The following is a 17,165-nucleotide window of genomic DNA, read 5'->3' on the forward strand; positions in this document are numbered from 1 at the left end:
GAAAAATGAATATATCTAGCATTACTTTTTTCATTTGTGCAGTTTAATATCACCAACTTTTTTCATATTTCAGAGAAAACTATAGCAATAGAAGGGTGTAGTTTCTTTCTTGACTAGAATCATATTAATTTTTAGCAGCAAAAGCAATGAACTTTACATAAATTTTAAAAGTGTTTCTACTGAAAGCAGTGTCTGGAGGGAATTATTTCAATTTATCTTTCTTTCTGTTTCCTGAATGTTTATTTTTTATTTATGATATTTCAGGGTTTCAGAGAAATTGAGATTAGTTCTGACTGCATTATCAACTTTTATTTAAAAGATAAGTAAAAAGATGGCAAAAATAGGGACTAATGTTAGTTTTTCTCTGCAGGAAAACTCTTGAAGATCGTTTAAAGCTTGAAGAAAAACTTGGCACACTCAATGTGTCTGATACCACAGTAGGCAGCAAACAGGCAACATTCAAATTAAAGAAGGTGAGCTCTATATATATATATAATTTTTAAGATAATGCACAAGTAACTTTACTTTTTGCATGAAAGAACAGGAACTTAAAACCGTCGAGCAAATGTCCCTCTTCATTTCTTTATAAGCTGCCAACTCTCCAGGTTCTTGCCAAGAGAATGAAAGCCTCCGGTACTACTCTGTGTTTATCCCGTATAACTCAGGCAACACTCATAAAATCTTGTGTTCTGGTGGAAAATAATGGCTTGCATCTTTTAATAGTTTATTTGCAGAGGTACCACCAGAAGTTTGTGGCCTTGGCTGACTTCAGTGCCAGCACTGATCAGATCTCAGCCTGCAGATCCAAATGCAACTTAGGGTGCTGCAATTTAGGCTTTCTCTTGGTTCAGCGTGTTGAGAGGTCTCAGCATGATAGAAGCAGAGCTCCAAACCACCTTTATTATTGACCTTATGTGACACAGGTCACAGGAATGAGCTCTGGTCCTATACTGGTTGTCAAATTCCATATGGAATGTGCAGTTGAACTGCTGCCTATTTACCTTTCCCAAGGGTTTTTATTTTCCATTCTAAAGGATTTTGTAGATTGTATACAGGTGATTGCTTTATAGTGTGGGGACAGTTAAATAAATGCCTATGTGCATCTGCTACTGCTGCAGTACACTTAGGTATGTTTGTACTAGAAAATTGCTTAAGAACTTAAGAGAGGATCCAGTTTAAAAGCTGAAGACCCATATGAATTGATAATTGACCTGACAAAATTTACTTTGATGAAAATTGGTAAACATCTTTGCTATAACACATTTTTTCTTACCACTGGTCAAATACTGTTCTCACTGGTAAAACACAAAAATGGCTAAGTAGTTATTTAATTGTCACGATGGATATGCCTGAAAAAAAAAACCAAACCACCAGATTATTGGCTGTTTCTACCTTACTTAGTTTACTGATTATTATCTGTTTGCACGTGTCCTTTTTCATCTATTTTTGATTCCTGTATTGCTGGAATTTAATATGTGGTGACTGTGGAATAGGTTGCAAATTCCTGTGCAGGGCCATGTAGGGTAATCTTTCTGGCAATTTTACCAGCTCTGTAACTGATGATGTCTTGTAGCTTATTAAATGGGCTTTGCAGGGCTTCAAAGCACAGGTTTTTTTACAGTAGCTTTAACTTACAAAGTGCAAAGCCACAAGGTTTCTTGCAGTTGGTGGTGCAGTCTGAAGTGTCACCTTTTACTGACAGAGAGCAAGGTAGACAGACCTTGCAGGAAGAAGACTGACACAGCAGTGGTTTGGAATGCCAAATTTACTTGGTTCCATCAGATAAGATACAGTTTTGGGGGTTTTCTTCAATTATGGTGCTTCTAAAACGTATGGATTTTCTTTTCCTGACTCTTTACTGATACAGCTTTATTGAAATATGTACACGGTCATCATCTGCATTAAAACGATTTTTAAAAATCTAATTTAAAGAAAAATAATGCATCTGCAGTGGAGATATTTTTCTCCTATCAAGAGAATAACAAAGTAAGACTTAACAAGTCTTCTCTTAAATAAACAGACTTTGTGTATATCTTCTGAAGTCCCAAGGAAGGAACCAGGGAGAGCTAGGAGAACATCACGCTATGCAGTCTTGGCACTCCTTTTCAGAGGATGAAGAGTTAGAGTTAACAAGCCAAAAAAGGGATTTTAATGTCATTTTAAATGCTAGCTTTTGCTTTGTGATGCCCTTTCCTCAAAGGGCAGACATATTTAGGAGCAGGTGGAAAGATTTAGTAGGGGAGAGAATTGTCCTTCCATAGGGTTGGTGTCACTTCAACTCCTAAGTCAGTGGAACTGAGGCTGAACTTGGCTCCTGCAGGTGTGGTATGTTGGCAGCTCCTGATGCCCAGCTACCACTGACAGATCCAGTGATTAAACTGTTTGTCATTGATATTTCACAGTTTAGTTTTCAGGGAATTGGAATATGGTTCCTACAATGTGGCAGCTTATTTTTCAATTTCAATATGCTTTATCATAGCAAATAGATCTAACAAAATAGCAGGATTGCTAAAATACCAAAGTACTTATATTGCTGGTACAGTATGGAAGACATTTAAAAACCCCAAACCTTAAAATTTCTGATGCAGATCAAGGTAATTCAGTTTCAGTACACTATGAGTAACTGTCAACATGAACTTAAGTAAGATTCATCAAGACTCAGAAGAGGTCTGGAGACAGGAAGAAACTACCTGTAATAGTAGGTTTCTGTTCTACTTGCAGTGAAAATGGGAATTCATAAATTTCATCGAAGTCTAAAAACCAGTAGCTTTTTCTGCCTCGATACCAGTATGGGCTGATTGCTGTATTTGGTAAACTGGTTTGTATCTCACCTCAGCCAAAATGCTGTCCATGCAAGCAAACCTCTAGCTCAATTTAAATGGTGTGTGAATGGGAGACTGGGAGATGAGCTGACATGAATGCTCTTGGTTGCAGAATGAGGTGCAGTGGGGATGCAGCTGCATCCACAGTGGTAACTCTGTCACACTCTCAGTGCAGTTATCCTCGGCTGCTTGAAATTGCTCGAATTGCTGGAGTACTTTTTGACATGGACAGTTGCCTGAGCTTGGCTAGTTCAGGTCTGCTAGTTACAGTTTATGCACAGTTTAAAGACAAGCTTTAGTCTTCCAAAGAAAATAATAGTTTGTGGCTGTAAGAACCATTTCATCTACATGGTACATCAAAACATCTTCCAGCAGGTTTTTTATTATGGGAAGAAACATTAATAGATCATGAGCCACAGGAGCAGAGATTTAGAATTACTTTCATACAGAAAGTCCTTCTAGAATTGCATACAGTCTATCAAACACTTGAAAGAACCCCTAAGAACATGTTTTAGGAAACATGTATGCTTCAGCAAATTTACCTACTTGTTCTGCCTTTTAAAAATTAAATTGTGCAATATTAAGCCAAACAGATTTCAAGAAGCATTTGGACAATACTCTTGGGCACATAGTGTGGTTCTGGCCAGGGAGACTCCTGTAGGGCCAGGGGTTGGATTCAGTGATACTTGTGGGTCCCTTCCAACTCAGCTTATTCCGTTGTGTGATTTTGTAATTAAACTTGAAAACACTAGTTAACCAAAGTAGATACTAAGTAACCACAAACTGGGATTGATGTTCTTAAGGGTATTTAAACATAAATTATGGAGTGGATTGTTAAGCATTGTTTTTCTATCTGAAATACATTATTCACTGGTTTTTGTTATCTTTATGTTAAACATTTGCTTTGAAAAACTTGGAATGATAATTTCTAAGGATATCTAGAATTAACAGTTAGAGTTTGACACAAGATAGCATGAGGCAACTAACTGTAACATTTCCAGATCTGCTTAATGGAATTCTGACTTGATATATTGATACTGGGACAATGAGGTGATGTGTAAATTTACAGGAACCTGAGTCTATTTTTGTTTTAATATTCCAGTCAGAGCAGCAAAGGAAACAGCAGGAAGCTGAGAAACAACATCGTCAGGAGAGGAAAACCCTTCGGCGCTCTGCCAGTCATCTCAAGAGCCGGCGTGGAAGAGGACGACTATTTCATTGATTTATGTTGGGTTTTTTTAAGAAACTTTTTTAACTCATTTTTCATTTGAAAAAGGGGCTTTTTCAAATTGGGACACAGTACCAATGGATTTGTATTTTGATTCATTGGTGAACACAAAACCAGAACTTCCTAAACCTTGTGTTAATTATTGAAAAGTTTATGAAAGTTAAAGTACTGACCAAAGGACACTATGAATATGGTCCACTGTGAACTGCATTTGTTCAGAAATCACCAGCAATTGGTTATTGTGTAACCCTGGATGTTTTCTATATAAGAATTTATGTATACAACAAGGCTGCTTGTCTTTATTTAACTTAAGAGCTGTGAGTTTCAGTTTCTGAAATCTTTGTGACTGCTTAGATAAAAGATCAAAGGTAAGTTGTTATGTCTAAAAGCTTATCTTCACAAGGACACAACAATTTTTTCTGGTTCTTGAAGGATGACACACAGTTGTATTTTTCAGAAACTGACTTTAGCTTTGTAGTCTTGGGTTGCCTTTAGTAGCACATGGTGCAAATGGTTGTCGGGACAATTGAGAATGCCTGCTTGGGGTTCCCAAGAGTCATTCTGTAAGGAAACCTCTTGCCACACCAGTGTACAAAGGGGAAGCTCAGAAGCGTAGTCCTTTTAACTTAGATTTTGTAAATACAAAACCTGGTTCTGATGTTTCTGCTTTGGAAAGCCAGCCATGGTTCAGCATAGATCATAGTGGTGTATGTTCACATAACAAGCACTTTAAGGCCATGCCAGTAGTCTCCTATGCTTCAAGAAAAGAGTTTAGTTAAATAACTTTAAAAAAACCTTGAACCTAAGTAGGTCATTATTTAGCAAATAAATTAGTTTTTACCTTTGACCCTGAAGGAACCTTTTTATTGCTTTTTAAAAGCCTTTATAAATTGCCTTTTTGCTAGATAAAGAAACCTGAACTTTGGATCCAACTAGAATCAGTGAATCTCCTTGTCACTGTAAATCTTTTGAAGAGACTCACAGGTTCTTAAGTGTTTTGCTTTATAAACCAGAGAGGTATTAATCTTCAGGTTTCTTGGACAGTATTTATAAAATATTTGCAATTACTTCAGTAAAAAGCATTGGTTTCTCATAGCCTGATTTTTTTTGTTTGTTTTGTTGTTAGATGATAGAAAAATTAGCCACATGGGTAATTTTTTTTTCTCCCTGACTTAATTTTACCTGCTTTAATTTGTGGTTTTAATTATATTGCTGCCTTTATTTTAAAAGGGCCCTTTTCACCTGATATTTTCATCTCTAAAAACATACATTGTAGTCATCACCTCTGCCCTTGCATTCAACTAAATGATGAGTCTCTCAATACTTAGTTTTTTACCTCTAGCTGTCAAATTTCTGCATTGTCCATAAACTTCTCATGCTTTTTATTTTTGCATCTTTCCCCTGGAGCATGATGTTATATCTTAGAAACTATTTGTGTGCTTACATCATACACAGGGCTGTAGGAATGTGGAAAGGTTAACAGTGGAAACCTCCACTGGAACAGTGGCCTCCATCGTGGTTGATGCAGGGAGAGTTGGGACTGAGTGGACAGAACTGGCATTTTAAGAGCAGGAATTTGGCAGAGTTTGCTCCTTCTCATGGTGGGTCTAAATCCCATTATATTTGATCTAGAGCTGCATTTATGGTTGAAGGCATTTGTATTTTACAATGATTTTGTGTGCGGTCAAGAGCAGTAAAAAACTAAATGTGGTTGATCTGCAGGATGGTAATGCATTGAGTTTGAAATGGTTAACTTTCAGCTTAAAATGAGTGTATTTCTTGTGTCTTGAGATTCTTCTGATGGACTGTTTTAAGTCAGTGTTTTGCTTTTCATGCACTTACATTCATAATGTAAGTATTGTGGTAGTATTGATGTGTGTTTAGGTTGAAGCCTATATGAGTAAAGGAGTGTGCTTTGTACTGGTAGATGGAAGGCACGTGTAAACTGCCCTTAGCGTGCTGTTTATTTCACCTCAGAGAAAGCTGGGATACACTTTAAACACCTCCTTCAAGCTGCAGGCAGTGATCTTCCTAATGCACTCCAGGACACCTTTGGCCTTCCTGGCCACAAGGACACTGCCAGCTCAAGGACAGCTTGTTGTCCACCAGGTCCTTTTTCCACAGAGCTGCTTCCCAGCAGGCTAGCCCCAGCCTGTGCTGGTGCCCGGGGTTATTCCTGCCCAGGTGCAGGGCCTTGCATTTGCCTTGGTTAAATTTGAAACTGTTCCTCTCTGCCCTCCCTCTGACCTGCTGAGGTCCTTCTGAAGGGCTGCACAGCCATTTGGGGTACTGGCTGCTCCTCCCAGCTTTGTGTCATCAGGAACTTGCTGAGGAGCCTTCCGCCCCTTGATCCAAGTCATTGATTAATAAGTTAAACAATATTATACCTTGGGGGACACCACTAGTGACAGGCCTCCAATTAGACCCTGTGCCACTGATTATGTCCCCCTGGGATCTGCCATTCAGCCAGTTCTCAGTCCACATCACTGTTCACATAGGCACCTGGCATGAAACATGTTTAGATTGTTGAGATGGATTAAGCTGATTAACAGCAGGTTACAGTTGTTCTTGAGCGGCTCTCTGGGGAGGATTGGAAGTTTCAGTAGAAGCTGGTACATTAATGCAACATCATTGCAAATGAATTAACTCCATCATGCAACCAAAGCAGGCACGTTTTACATGTCAGCTTGGGTTTCATTAATGTTTTTCAGTCCACAGTTACTTCATTTTCCATACTGCAGGAATCAGTCTTTAGCCAGAATTGCAATTCCTAGAAGCTGAGCAGCTGCTGGGATCCTTTGTAACGTTTAAGGTTCATACTCTTAAGGTAAAGTTCAATCAGATGCTGTAGCCTCGTGGAAACCCTCGTATGATTGTTTAATATATGTGAGAACTTAGTGGTGAAAATCAGTTTTAAAAACTCTCTATAAATAAATGGACAGATAGTGATAAAATGTGAGTGAAATGCTGGTGAGATAAAGGAATGACCTAGGTCTGATGTGTCACCCATACTTCAGTACTTTTTTACTCCACGGGTAATATGATTTGTATCAGTTAGGCTATTAGTCATTCAACAAACATTGAACCAAAAGTAATTATCTAATGTTCTTTCCAAAATTCTGTTACCAAGCCAAGAATCATTCTGTGTTCCTGTGGCTGGTATATTGTTTAAAATTAAGAGCATCTACCAATTTAAGCAAAACAGTGTAAAAATTCACTGTACCCCACACTGCTTGTTTTGAATATCTTTTTGAACAAAAGAAACATGATTTTAAAATATTACCCTGCGTACATAGCAACTATGTATAAAAGGTAAGTGCACATTTTTATACTCGTTGGGTTTATGTATGGAGTTTAAAGCAGGTTTGAGATTGCCAGGCTTCAGGGGGAGTTGTGAGAGAGGATGGAACAGTTTTCAGATTACTCCATCTTGTTTTGCAGCAGCCTTTTATATTTGTATTCTTCATGTTTCCAGGTTTGAAAATGGGGAATATAATTTAATTCCAGGAAGAAAGGACCATATTGGAGATGCAGGAATACAATGAAGTAGTGCAGCTCCTTGCCTGAGGAGGTTGTGCAATGTCCATGAAAAGGCTTGTGATGTTGGATTAAAGATGTGCAGGTATAAATGTCTGTGTACCTTCAGGTGTAGTGGAGCCTTCCCTGAGGAAGAGGAATGGTTTAATGAACTTTACAGGACCTCTCCAGCCTGATTACTCTATGAATGTTGTAGGGCATAAGGAGGAAACATGTATCATTAATTGACTGGAGTAATTTTTCCCCTTTGTCTCATCCTTCCACTGAATCACTCGTTAGTTTTATCTTTTTATCTCTTTCTTAAAGATTAAGTACTTATTTTGGCATGAGTCCATAGCTAATATATTTTGTCTGATCTCGAGAAGTGTGGGGATTTTAAACTGAATGAAAGCACATAAATCTATTAATAAATTTTACCTCTTGATCATTATCTCTGTATTTCAAAGCCCATTTTACTCAACAACTGACTCTTTGTGTTGAACATGAAATAGTTCTGTCACCAAAATGAGCAATTTATAGTAAAACCTGCAGAAAATAATAAGATTTAGCACCACTTATAGTTTACACACCTGGAAGAAAAGGAATTCCTGAATTTTAAAGGACCTCTAGGTCATTGATTCATTTGGGGTGGAAGGGACCTTAAAGATGATCTCGTTCCAAGCCCCCTGCCATGGCCAGGGACACTTTCCACTAAACCAGGTTGCTCAGAGCCTCCCATCCAGCCTGGCCCTGAACACTGCCAGGGATGGGGAATCCATGTATGCTCTGAGTGACCTGTGCCAGTGCCTCACCATCCTCACAGTAAAGAATTTCTTCCTAATATCTAACCTAAACCCACCCCCTTTCAGTTTAAGGCCATTCTCCCTTGTCCTGTCTCTATGCTCAGTACATGCCCATGTGCGAAGTCCCTCTGCAGCTCTCTTGAGGGCCTCCTTTAGCTATGGAAAGGTGAGAAGGTAATCTAAAGTCAACCCAATCCTTCTGTCTCCCGGCTGAACAACACCAGTTGTCAGCTTCTCTTCATAAGAGTTGTTCCAGCCCTGTGATCAAATTAGTGGCTCTCCTTTGTTTTTTAATTTGACCCAGATCCTTGATCCACATGGGGTCTAGTTGCAAATTTCTATTGATAAAGTGACTTGTTACTTTATGTTTGTCCTGTAAGTGGCACTTCCATACAAAGTACTTGTGAGTATCCCCTGGTATGGATTGGTTTGCATTCATGTATCAATAGAGCTAAAATAAGGAGGTTTTTGAACAAGTGAATGAAAACCACAACAACCAAGCCATCCATATTAGTGTAAATTCAGAAATGTGTCTGCCTGTTGCTGACTGTTTTTCAGGATTTCCATCTTCTGTTCTTTGCTTAGTGTTTTAGACTATGGAGCATATCCAAGAAGAGAAGATCCACCTTGAGCATGTTCAGAAAGGACTAATTTTTATCTTACTCTTTGAAAAGGATTGATTGCTGAACTTCCTTTGACAGCTATATTTAATTAGAGTTGAAGGACAATAATTTTGCAGTAAGATCAGGTACAAGTTGAAATGCTCTCTTTCAGTGGGGTTATGCTTACCTATAGAGATTTGGGTCAGCTTACCTATGAAGGAAAGTCCTTGTTCCCAGTTAATTCTTCAATGAGTGGGGGCAAAAGTAAGAATTCCATTTCCTCATTAAAGAGAAAACTAGGCAGTTGAAGTGGGAAATACCAGCCCAGCCCTAATCAGAATTTATACTCCCAGTTCCTGGAACCACCCTTCCCTTCCCTACAGCAGTTTCTGCCAAAGCTGCTTTCTCTCTCTCCTACTTATTATCTTGTTTGAACATCTGGCTCTTTCTTCTGGAGTGCCTCTCTCTACACTCCACTTTTTTCTGTTAATATCAGGATCTCTGATACAAATTTGTACAGATAAAGCACAGATTTGAGAATGAGCACTAAAGTGGTAATAGTAGACTGGCTGTGTATGGGTACATCTTGAGCAAAAGGATTTGTGTGAGCTTGGAGATACAGAGAGCTGTGGCACCAGAGGGGATTCAGAGAGCTGGTGCACACTTCTGTACATGTTACTGGCAATAGGCAGCACAGTGTTGCTTTAAACCCCCCAAAATGCACTTCTGCTCTGTGTGTATGCGTGTTGCTGTGCTAGCTCTCCTTTGCTAAGGTCTGGGTGTTTTGACTGGGACTGGTGTGTTTTGTTTTTTTTTAAAGAATTTTACCTGCAGCATTAGTATAATTGCAATGTGTGTTACATACATGCAGTTACATTATGTACAATTACACAGAACATATAGCATTCAAAAGCATCTGAATAATAGATTTTCTGATTTCAAACATGAATATTATGTACTTTCCATTTACCAGCATTTCTTCTGTAAATGCATTTTCTTCTGTTTTTTAATCTTTATAATATGCCACAAGTGGAGTGCATACAGCATGGGTCATAAAAGACCACATGCCTACCTGTGAGGATTTAATCATCTTATGCAAGTGACAGTGTTGTGAAAAGTAATTATCTTGTCTGTTGGGGTTCTGCTGATATTCTTGTAAACTGAATCAAAAGGGAAGTTTCATCATAGTACTTTGTTTTTCTCCTTTGCCAGATGTAAATTGTAGATTGCCCAATGGGACTATGACACTGTTGCACTGAAAATGAGGCAATATTTTAAACAGATCTCCACAACAAATAAATATCCTCTATCAGAGATATTTTAGACAGGTTTCAACAAATCACTTTTGCACAATGTCATGGTAACTGCATTGCTGCAATTCAAGTATCACTAGAAGAAGAAGAGTGTAGATGATCATTCTCCAGTTCTTAGGACGAGGCCTGACGCTGCTCAGTTTACAAGTACAGACACAACCAAGAACATTGTGTAACATCTCACATGTGCCTGTAGTTGGGGACTGGTGTCACCCATATGCAACCTAGCCACTAAGGGAAGACATTAGAATGATTGGTAATTTTAGAGGCAGTTATTCCAGGAGAATTTGAAGGTGACGTTCCTTTATTCCTGTAATTTAATCTCCCAAACCAGGGAAGGTTCCAGTTAAGAACTGGAAGAATATGGAAGTTTCTCCAGAGCAGAGATGAGGCACAATTCTGTGTCAGGTATTCAAGAAATGCTTGTCATCCCTGGAAGGTGGGAGCAAAACGTTGCTTCCATGATGGCTTTTGGGATAGATGTGAGGGCAGGGCTGGCAGGATATGCTGGATGTGTAATGTGACCAAAGCAAGGAGGATTTACTCCCAAGAAGAGATAACACTGCACCTCAGGGTGCTACAGGATGAAATGACCAAACAAGGCAGGTGGCTCCTTCCCTGCAGAGGATCTCTCTTTCCCTTCTTAAATGATGTGTACATGATGTCTACTGAAATGATTTCTAGAAAGTAATGCTCAAAAGTGGACATCTGCCTTGGCCTTTAGTGATGTTTACATGCTTCCTCTTAAACACAGAAAAGTAATTGACCTCTGGTGTCAGTTAGGACACACTGTTTTCCCTTGCCTCTGAAGATCTGGAGAATCAAAGTTCTTTCCTTCAAAGGGGCCACTTCCAATGAAACTGAAGGAATTTCTCATAGAAACAAATAACTTAGAAAAAGTCACTGTTTAGTAAGGCAGTCAGTAAAGCAACTGGAATGGAAAATCATTTGAGATTTGGCCAAATGTTTCTCTCAAAACACGCTCCAATTAAAAAAAGAGCTTATCAATGTAAATGTCAAATTTTCAAGAGCTGAAACTAATCTGCTCTGATTTGGGGTTTTCAGTGAAAACTTTCAGTATTTAATTTTATTGCCTTTTTTCCTTAGAAGGTGTAATTCTGTCCTGACCTAGTGTGTTTTTTTTCACTTCAGGGCCTTTTAAAAACTGGATTCCTCCAGCCAGCATGGCAAGGCTGGTACAGTTGGTCAGGTAGAAATAGCAATGTAAAGTCTTCAAAACTTTTTTTCTGATTCTGTTGCCCCCTGCTCCCCTGCGACATTTGAAATTATTGGGGCTTAGATATTTATTTGGGCACTATCTAATCACAAGGGGTAAAGTGCTGGGCTGTCTGAACCCCTTTTATCTTCCCATCCTCCTATGTAGGCATGTTTTTGACACCTCTTGTTGTATTTTCTCCTCCCTGTTCAGCTATGGAGGGCGGTGATAGAGGAGCTTTGGGGCATCTGGTGTCCAGCCAGGGTCAACCTGCCACTGATAGACAAGCTCTTCATTTTTTCAGTCTGTCTGTAGCTGTTAAGTTTTAACAGCAAAAAAACTTCTGCACTAAGTAGAAATAGTAGGAATGAAAATTATTATCAGTGCTATTTCCCCTAGTGCATTTGGAATTTGGTGACAACTGGCAAATAGGAGCTAAGTGGAAGTGATTTCTTAATCACAGGAAGCCTTGGAGCTTCTGAATTTGGGACACCCCTACTTCTGGCTTACTTCATGTATCACTTTGTCTAGCTCACTGTATTGAGCAATGCATTTTAGGACATCTACAGCTAACTTCAAGATACAAAACAGGCAGAAGAACTAGATGGGCTTAAAGAGCTGTTATTGTGTAAGGTGCTTGTACAGCCTACCAAGGTCTACTTCACGAGCTTGTGTTACTCCCACAGGTCAAATTTTCTGCTTCTTGGCTAAGACAAGAATTGGGACTGGCCTGCAGGCTTGCTCAGAGTTCAGGTGTGCTTGAAGCTCTGAACACAGCTCAGAAATCCCCAGGACAAGGCTGTCCTAAAATTTTGGCAGCATCTATGTCTCCAGCCTTCCCTCTACTGTGCATTCTCTGAGCAATCTTCCTGCTCTTTTTTGAAAGCCTTGTGTATGTCAGTGCATTTTAAAGCTGGTGTATCCAGAAATATCTTCAGTGTTTCAGCAGGGTACCACAGTGTTCCTCATCACCAAACTGAAAAGTGATAGAATCAAAACTTTACATAGGAGATTTAAATATCTTCCGTAAATATTAAGGGTCTATAAAAGTTAAGTTGGCCACTGGGTTCAGAGAAAGGAGTATTAAGCCCTAAGGCAGAAGGACACACGGGACAGTAATTATTCTGGGGCACTTCAGTCAGATTCTAAATCAGATTTTGTAAATGCCTCAAAGCAAGACATTTGAAAGCTATTCATTTTTCTTTGAACACTGTTTTGTATGTGGATTTCAAGCACTGAAAGAGGGAAATCTGTTATGTCAATGGGATCTCATGTGTTTTAGCTGGAGAAGCAGTGATAACATGTGAGTGAGCTGTGGTGCTGTGCTCCAAATCCCTCTACAACAGACCTGTATCTTGGGTGAACTAAACTAGCATGTGATCATTGAGAAGGACTTTTCTCCCAATTGAAAGTTCTTACTTGGGTACATAACTACCCAAAGGCAGAGAAAGCTAATCTGAATGTCTGGTACATAATTTTTATTGGCTCTCATGGATGCTGTTTGCATTTATTACTGAGAACCCATTACACAGGATGAAGTATTACTGAATCATTTCTTAGAATTATCAAGCATAAGCCAGCTTTCATCCCACATGCAGGCTTTGAACTCTTACTGAATGGTTTTTTCAATTCATTTTCTTTGGGCTTTTTTTTCCACCTGTAGATCTTGTCTTTTCCATCTACACAGCTTCCAAAACAATGGGGTTGACCCTGCTGCTTTGGTGCAAGACACTCTTGCTGGCATTGGAGGAGCTTTACCTGTGCTGAGATGGTGTTGGCTTTATATTTGTTGTGACAATGACAAAGCACTGCCTGGCTTACTGGTTGCCTGTTGGTTTGGGTGCTGTTGAGGGGAAGGAATCTGTCATTCTGGGGTAAGAGGAAGTGGCTGTGTAGGTGTTAGAACTCCCTGGCTCTCAGAGCTGCTGCCCTGGCCCCTGATGTGGCTGGGCAGAGCAGACCATGGTTTCTGCTCTGCCCGAGGCCAAAGTCTAGCAGGGTGCTCTGCTTGGGAAATCAGATCTGCTGTGTACTTTTCACAAATCCACTTCCTGGTGACCAAATAATTTCCCAAAGTGGAATGAGGATGCAGGAACACACTGAACACACTGTGTAAGATTTCTGCTGTTCCATCGCTTCATATGCGTTCCCAGTGTATGTACTGTGGTGGGTCCCAAAATCAGAATAGATGAGATGAGGACAATGTCTCAGAAGAGCAAGGTGGGAGAGAGGCAGAAAGATGGGGACAAACATTTTAGCAGGGCCTGTGGAAAGAGGACAAGGGGTAATGGTTTTAAACAGAAAGAGGGCTGATTTAGATTATATATAAGGAAGTTATATACAGTGAGTGTGAAACACTGGCTCGGTTGCCCAGAGAGGTGGTGGATGCCCCATCTCTGGAATCATTCGAGGTCAGGTTGGATGGGGCTCTGAACAGTCTGATCTGGTTGAAGATGTCCAGAGCTTGTGGCAGGTGTTTGGATTATGTGATCTTTAAAGGACCCTTTCAACCCAAACTATCCATGATTCAATAATTCTAGAAAGTGAAAGTTTTCAAGTCCATAGACTCTTTCTGTCAGAGCACTGTCTTAACTGCTGTGGGAACAAGCTGAAATTTTGGTCTGCTCTGATGGCCAAGAATGTTTACATCTTTGATTTCCTGACAGTATGGCACACCATACACCAGGGAGGTGGTTAAATGCAAATAAATTCTGCTTTAAACAGAAGGTAGGGAAAAAAGGTGCATTCCCTGCTCTGAAATTGGCGATGTAATTAGAGAGTGTATTTGGCAAAACATCCCTGTCCCAGTTGCTGTTGCTAATGATTAAACCAAAGACATCTATTTCTCTGGAAGATACAATTAGTGAGGAATAGAAAGAATCTTTTAAAATATCTGTAAAGAATCAGAACAATGCGCTAAGGTTTTTTTTTTTCTATTTTACTTCTGAGGTAGCTCTGCTGGTCTGAAGAAGACCCTTGTTTGTGCCCTTGAAACTCTGTGGATCCTGCTCACAAAGATGGCTGGAGCCACAGACAGGAACAAGTTAGATCTTAAATGTCATTTTCAGTTGGGCTTTATATGTTGCAGGCTTTCTATTTTCCCCCAGAGAACAGCTTCAGCATCTGAAGGTGACTGTGTAGGTTTCTTCCATGGTTGTAGGATTAGATGAGGGCAATGGGATTGCAAACTGACAGAGCACCTGGGGAGAGGCAAAAATGCTGTGAACATTTGCAGCCTCAGATGACTTGTTTTTTCTTTTGTGCAACTTTTCTTTGAGCAGTGCATAGTTTTGGTGTAGCCCATGTTGACTCGGACATGTGACGTGTTCCTACAGCAGCACCTTCTACATGTTGCTCAACAACTACTAAGTATTCTTCATGATGTAAGATATGATATGATATGTAAGATACGATAATATGTAGATCTTATATCATGATCTCATCTCTGATATTTGTTTCTCCTTTTGGTAAGGTTGTGGTTTTGGACTGTAAGCCAGCACACAGGGCTCTGTAGTGAGATGCAGGTGCAGGTGCTGATGCTCATGAATTTCAGAATGTACATTCTTCAAGAACAATGGATTGGGGAAGTTACACTGACTTGAGTCTCCTTCCTGTTCTCTCTGCCCCAGCAATACCAGTCCTTGTAGATACCACTGAAAATGGACAGCAAGGTAATTGAAGAGCTGGGAACAAAACAAAAAGAAAAACATCAAGAATTATATATTACAGAGATTAATTGAGCTCACAAGGAATTCAAAGAGCAGAGCAAGAACTAACATTTGCAAATCACATCATACAAGTAAACAGTAGATTAAACAGTAGATTAGTGCATATTCCCTTATGTCCTCTTTAAAAATACCTGAAAATTTATCTTAACTATAAGCTTTTTTTTTTTTTTTTTTCTCCCAGGGTCTTATTCTGAGGTCTTCTGTTATTAAGAGACAAGTACTATTGCCAGGAAAGTTGCTGAACCTCTGCCTTTCAATAGTGGTCATTGCCCTTAAGTCTGGAAAATTGGAGCTGCATCTCACCACAAACACCCAAGCCTGGAAATCCCTCCTCAGAGGCAAAACAGCCTCCAGGCTCTGAGTAGGTACTGTGAAGAAACCTGAGGATGCTTTCCATGGCCATATCATGCCTGTTATGAGGCTGAGCAGTCTGAAGTGTTTGATGGCTCCTGCCCAAGTCAGCCTCATAGTGTCTACCACATATGCGTAACACCCAGTCTGTGAACCACAAATAAAACCACTTCAGTGTAGTTCCATTAAGGTATGTTCTACAAATAAAAATTGAGAACAGCTCCCTGCAGTCCACAAATGCCTTCTGCTTCTACAAGTCCTCTCCTTTTTCTATGCAAGATCTTTCTCTAATGCTTTTGAAACCAGAGCAACAAAAGAAAATATTTCTAGCTTATTTTAAACTGTTGCTGATAACATCTGAAGTGATTAGAGTATGTTTCTTTCATTTGTTTGTTTTTGTTATTTTTCATTATTAAATGGATGGGGCTTTAAACAACCTGATATGATGGAAGGTGTCTCCTGGAACTAGATCATCCAAAGGTTCCTTCCAACCCAAACTATTCTATAATTCCATGAAACGCAGGCATAGAGCAAAAAATTAGACCAGAAGGGATGCGTTTCTGGAATAAAATCTGGTTGGAAGAATGCCAATCTTACTGCTAGTAGTGTTGAAGGTGGTATTTCTGTCATCCCGCTGAAAAGTAGAGCCTGACAGGACATAATCTCTGCTATTCCAAAAGCACTTGTGATTTTCTTTTTTTTTCCTGTTTAAAAGTGTAGTTTTGATGTGTTTAAACTCTGACCTGAATTCCCCAGATTTTTTAGGCAGGACTCTTGAAGGATTTAGGCACCACTCACAGGCCAGAAAACTGTTGTCTCTTCCACAAGCTGACTAGAGAAGCCTTTGTGTGTTCACCCCTGAGCAACAGGACATTCTGGGAACAGGGCTCGCCTTGCTCAGCAACCAGGACAGGTGTCCTTTACACAGAATTTCAGCTTGGATTGCAGATGGAAACAAGGGTTCTACAGCCTGTGGTTCAAACATCTCACTGTGAAGCATTACTCATTTGTACCCATACATACAGCAGAGGAGACTTCCAGAACCAATTCTCTGTCATGTCTCTTCTTTCTCTCAGTCCAAGCTCTATTACAAAACTTTTGAATAGGTTTGTCAACTGCACCTGTGAACCAGCCTTGGGCTTTCACAGCAGATAGAACAGGGAAAAACTGAATTTTCCATTTTCTTGAAATCAATTACAATCAAGCATTTTCAGTTCCTAGCCCACCTACAATAATTTTTGTTCGTTTTTCTGTTCAGCCCTGCAAGTCCCTTCTCTCTTCCCTCCCCCAGTAAAATTTGCATGTTCCTAATCCTAGGATTTACTTAAGCAACTACAGAGGATCCTGAAATGGCTTCTCCTCCAACTGCTTTGTCTCCAGCTGGAGACAATTACCAATTTGTCCAATTCTCACCACATATATTAAGATCAAAGGCAGACCTCAAAACATTAGTAACTAATTTCAATGTTATAGTTCTAATAAAATAAAAGTGGTCCACTATTAGGCAACATCTCTTTTGTATGTGGTAACTTCTTCATTGAATTCTGAGGTTTTCTTCCGTCTCTAAGATAGAATTAATCATAGCT

At 39.6% G+C, this 17,165-nt stretch overlaps 1 protein-coding gene across 3 annotated transcripts in view; it reads left to right on the plus strand.

Annotated features, from left to right (window-relative positions):
• The window catches only part of NOL10 (nucleolar protein 10), a 60,843-nt gene extending 45,121 nt beyond the window's left edge, over positions 1-15,722 (plus strand). The window contains exons 20-22 of one of the 3 annotated variants that reach the window (XR_005955998.1): positions 371-473; positions 3,925-7,672; positions 15,410-15,722. Coding sequence is in view for 1 of the 3 variants with exons in the window: in XM_041477903.1 (XP_041333837.1) it covers positions 371-473; positions 3,925-4,044 (223 nt within the window). In the remaining 2 variants the exon portion in view is untranslated. Of the gene's footprint in view, positions 1-370; positions 474-3,924; positions 8,018-15,409 lie in introns of those variants that run through there. The other 2 variants (XR_005955997.1, XM_041477903.1) reach the window with 2 other exon arrangements.
• Positions 15,723-17,165: the final 1,443 nt, after the last annotated feature.

Source organism: Pyrgilauda ruficollis, unplaced genomic scaffold (genome assembly GCF_017590135.1).
Source record: "Pyrgilauda ruficollis isolate IOZ18807 unplaced genomic scaffold, ASM1759013v1 scaffold42, whole genome shotgun sequence".
Lineage (NCBI taxonomy): Eukaryota > Metazoa > Chordata > Aves > Passeriformes > Passeridae > Pyrgilauda > Pyrgilauda ruficollis.